The 4,840-nt window shown below is 44.8% G+C and overlaps 1 protein-coding gene across 1 annotated transcript; it reads right to left on the bottom strand.

The window, feature by feature from the left end:
* Positions 1–234: 234 nt before the first annotated feature.
* Positions 235–1,881, bottom strand: LOC133006068 (tripartite motif-containing protein 16-like). The gene has a single exon (XM_061075639.1). It carries the CDS (start codon positions 1,879–1,881, stop codon positions 235–237), a length of 1,647 nt encoding a protein of 548 aa, XP_060931622.1.
* Positions 1,882–4,840: the final 2,959 nt, after the last annotated feature.

Below are 4,840 nucleotides of genomic sequence, written 5' to 3'. Positions count from 1 at the left end.
CGCTCGGTGCTCGGGTTCTTTCAAACACATTCATGTCAGTGTAATTATAGATCTCTGTCTTTACAAAGTGAGAACTAAATATGTGTGATAAAGGAAGGTCAGTGTTTGATTGACAGCTGATCTCTGTGGGGAGCAGAAACGTCACCACGACGAACTTTGATCAACAAACATGGAGACAAAATAAGTTAAAGATTTAAACACAGAATCTAAATCACTGCTTTTAATGACTCGAGTCTATTTGAGTTTACAGAACTCAGCTGTGGATCCAGGATAAACATAAACTCCAGCATAGAGAGGCTGAGTGAATGTGGTCTGGACTCTGTGGAGGAGAGTCATGGTGTCAGAGACGCTGTAGAAGGACAGAACACCTGCACTGTGATCCAGGTACACTCCTACTCTGGAGGACACAGGACCTGACACTGGAGTGTTGATGCTGTTGTAAGAAAAGTCATAACTGTTTCCATAACAATCTAATGACCAAGATTTATCGTTGAATCCAAATGCACATTCATCTGAACCTTCTGCTCTGCTGATATTCTTGTATGCGACTGCTACACTAACTTCTCCCTCCCCCTCCTCCACCTCCACCTCCCAGTAACAACGTCTAGTCAGACTCTCTCTACTCAGGACCTGAGGATGATGAGTGAATCTGTCTGGGTGATCAGAATAATACTGTTCTTCACTCATACATGTTACTTTTCTGTTTCCCTCAGATAATAACAGATGTTTGTGTGCTGTGTTTGGATCGAGTGTGATTTCCTGTGAATATCTTAAGAAGTCAGCTCTGGTCTCTGGCTCTGGTTGAGGCAGTAAAACATCCACTTGAGACACAATCTGTAAAATCTCTGTCTCACTCAGAATGTCCTGTAGTCGACCTCCGACCTGTGACACAGCAGCTGTCACGTCCTCAAAGTCCCTCAGAGGACGGATCCTGAAGCTGGATGAGTGTGTAGATTCACTGAGTGGTGACAGTGAGGGGTAGTTGTGTAGAAACTGGTTGTGATCCTCTGTGTCTGAGAGCTGCTTCAGTTCATGGTCTTTCCTCTTCAGCTCAGTGATCTCCTGCTCCAGTCTCTCCTGAAGCTCTCTGACTGGACTCAGTTCAGTTTCCTGCTGGGATCTGATCTGCTGCTCCACATCAGAGCTTCTTTTCTCCAGCAGACTGATCAGCTCAGTGAAGATCTTCTCACTGTGCTTCACTGCTTTATCAGCAGAGCCATTGAAGGCCTCCTCCTCCTGCTGAAGCAGCTTCACGTCTTTCTCTGTGTCCTGGACTCTCTGCTGGATTGTTTGTCTCCTCAGCCCGAGCTCTCTCTGCCTCTCAGTCCTTTCTGCTGCAGCTGACACTGTGTCGTGGTCTTTATGTTCCTCCACAGAGCAGAGAGAACAGATACACTGCTGATCAGTGCGGCAGAACATCTTCATCACCTCGTCGTGACGAGAGCAGATGTTCTCCTGGAGCTTTTCCGAGGGCTCCACCAGCTTGTGCTTCTTCAATGCAGCTGACTGAAGATGAGGCTGGAGGTGTTTTTCACAATAAGAGGCCAAACAATTCAAACAGGACTTGAGGGCTTTCAGTTTTCTCCCAGTGCAGACATCACAGGCCACATCTTCAGGTCCAGCTTGGAGTCCAGTCTTCTTCAGCTCCTCCACTAAATCAGCTAACATGGTGTTTTTCCCCAGGACAGGCCTCGGTGTGAAGGTCTGTCTACACTGAGGACAGCTGTAGCTTCCTCTCTCCTCCCCATTGTCCCAGTGGGTGTTAATACAGCTCTTACAGTAGCTGTGTCCACAGACAGTAGTCACCGGATCCTTCACGAGATCCACACAGATCGAACAGCAGAATCTTTCTCTGTCCAGTGGATTTTCTTGCTGCTCCATTTCAGCTGCTGCCAGAGACTGTAGAACAGATTCACTTCCTCTGAACAGAAACAGATCTCTGCTCCCCCTCCTTCTCCTTCACTTCCTCTTTTTCAAACGTTTTAACACACTATTGAAAAGAGAGTCTTACCTCTCAGCAGCTGCTGCCTTTATGTCAAAAGCAGTAAGTGGAGAGAGAGATCAATGACCAAGCGCACATCTGCGTATTGCATGCGTTTTGCGCTCTGCGACAAGGATAAACACTTCACTTCCTGCGTCTGTCATGCACCGCTGGACCACGCTCACTAATCACACATTACGGACCACCCCATCAAGTTAGACCCCATAGTGAAAACTTTATCTTAATCGAATTTAGTTTTAAAACGAGACTTACATCCTTTTGGCAGTAGGTTGTGCTATTGCTATCACTTAACTAGACTCATAGATCTGTTCAGGTCAAAAACACTCTTTTCTCTCTTCAGATCGTATAAATCTTTCATCTTTGCATAGAAGACATCAAAGGATTCTAACATCACTGACACTGTGGCATTAAAGCAAACTGACAACAAAGAATTATTTGCTTAATGAATCCTTAAAGTGTTCTTTTATATATACACAGCTCACTTGAGCTGTATGTTGTAAAGCAGCCAAGAGCAGTTCATCAAAGTTTAAAACATGTCCCTTCCTGTATCCAGCAGGTGGCGCTGTAATGATGAGTCAATATTGAAATGGATCTGATCAGGGCGGGACTGTGAATGTGTGAATGAGGTTTGAGGCTGAAAGAACAATGCACAGAGGAGTTATAATAAATCCCTTTTTTTTGGCGAATCATCAAAATGTCACTCCACGCCACGGTCATACCGTGTGATGAAATCATATATACCGAGGTAGTTTATATCTCCATCTTGTTGAGATGACATTCACAGAATTTGAAGTTGAAAGCCCAAGGACAAGTTCATTCCACTTATTTGTTTGTCATGAAAAGACAAATGTCCCTATCAATTTTTTAGATGTCGGCTTCACTTTAGGGGGCGCTAGTCAGTTATTTTGTCACGCCCATTCCTTAAAACCATATAAATATCTTCAGTGGGGTGCTGCTGTTACACAAATGTATTTTCAGAGAGACTGAAGCATGAACACTGAAGTAACAGCAATTTCGACGAAAAGTCCCAGTAATCTTATGCCATTATCAATGTCTTGAGACACTTTTGATACATCAAAGTGCAAGATGCTCCCAAAACAAGACATTTCCTGTTGCCTCTAGGGGGCGCTGTTATTTTAATTCATAATTTCTGTGTAGATGTCATCAGGCCGGGACTCTTGTCTTACATGTTAGGACTCGATTGCACCATGTATGTCTGAGATACAGAACATCGTGTTTTGATGGCGTGTAATCAAACTTTTACGCCACGATCACACCGTCTGATGAAAACTCAAAATTCAAGGTAGTTTATATCTCCATCTTGTTGTGAGGACACTAATTTCCGGATGAAGTTGATCTGATGAAAACCCATGGAGAAGTACGTCACAGAAAAAATTTAGAAAACGGCCAAAATGGCCACCAAATCCAAAATGGCGGGCTTCCTGTTAGGTTTTTCTCATGCATCTCTAGACTTTTTTTTTGTCTAGTCATGATACAGCTGGGCTACGATTTTTGTGAAGATCGGTGAAAGCTAACGCTGTTGAGCCATTTTGCCACGCCCATTTCAAATTGCTCCAGAATACAATTACTTATTAGGGTTTTGAATTTCCTGCAAAATTTGTAAGAATTTGAGCGTCTAGGCCTGAAAAAGCCCAAAAGGGAAATACAACCGTCGGTTCTTGGACCCTAATTATATAATAAACAACCATCTGAGCAGATGTTTGGATAGAACATGTAAATCTTGCTCCAATATAAGACACTGTCAGTGCCGTTTAATATCCAGTAAACCAGTTTGGTTTTGTTTGCACAGACTTTTCTCCAAGTGGACTTATCACCGGTCTATCACCAATGGAGGCCAGTCCCAAGGGGAGATGTCCGACTTCAGGAAACTGGCCAGCCGTGCGGGCGAAGCCGACACAAACAAGCCGAAGATCAAATTCAAGGTCGTTCCTCCTCCTCCCAAATCCAAACCTGAGCCTCGTCCGCCTCCCCCCCCCCTAGGGAGGAGGTCGTCTCCCAAACCTCACAGGCCGAAGCGCAGAGTGGAGGTGGACGTGTTCGGCCTGTGTTGGAAAGAGTCCTGGAAGAGTCTGAAGCCTCCGAAATATCTTTACCTGAGGGACAAGGAGAGAAAAACCAAAGTCCAAGGATTCACAGCCATAGAGGTGACGAACAACAGGACGTACAAACAGGATGTGATCCGATCAGAGGAGGAAGTGACGCTGCCTGCTGAGGAATGGAGTCACTCGTGGAAACAGGTATTGAGACACAAACTCAGTTTAACCCACAGTGTTTAGACGTATGAGTATTTTAAAAAGTGAATCAGAAAAGACTTCACTCAGACTCGGCCTCAAAGAAATGAATCAAATCCATTCTGATTTTTAATTTGAATGTTCGTCGTAGCACGTGAGGAAGAGGAAACACCTTCGTCCAGCTGTTTGACCGATGAACCTCTTGTTAACCTTCGTCCCTCTTGTTTCCAGGTGAAGCGTCCGGAGCCGTCCGAGCGTTCCGAGCAGAAACGGTTCCAGTGGGAGGTTTTGTTTGATAGAAGTTTAGTTGTCAAAGATAAAGTAGAAGTGTTTTCTCTTCCTGTCTGGGCCGGAACGTGGAAGACCATGATCTTTGTGTTCAGACAACAGAAGCCGAGCTGGGATCAGGTTTGGCCTGATTACCAACAATGCCCCAGTGACAAGCTAGAGGCGCTGCAGCAGTTTGAGCAGCAGGTGGGAACCAACACACTTTGTACTGGTCTTACTTTGCTCTTTCAATTTGATGTTGATAAAAACATTTGTTATAATGGTCGAACAGGAGGAGCTCTCAGACTGGGAGGAGTCC

The sequence above is a fragment of the Limanda limanda genome, chromosome 1, assembly GCF_963576545.1.
Source record: "Limanda limanda chromosome 1, fLimLim1.1, whole genome shotgun sequence".
Classification (NCBI taxonomy): domain Eukaryota; kingdom Metazoa; phylum Chordata; class Actinopteri; order Pleuronectiformes; family Pleuronectidae; genus Limanda; species Limanda limanda.
Note: the sequence above shows the minus strand (reverse complement) of the source record. Positions and strands in the feature narration are given on the sequence as shown.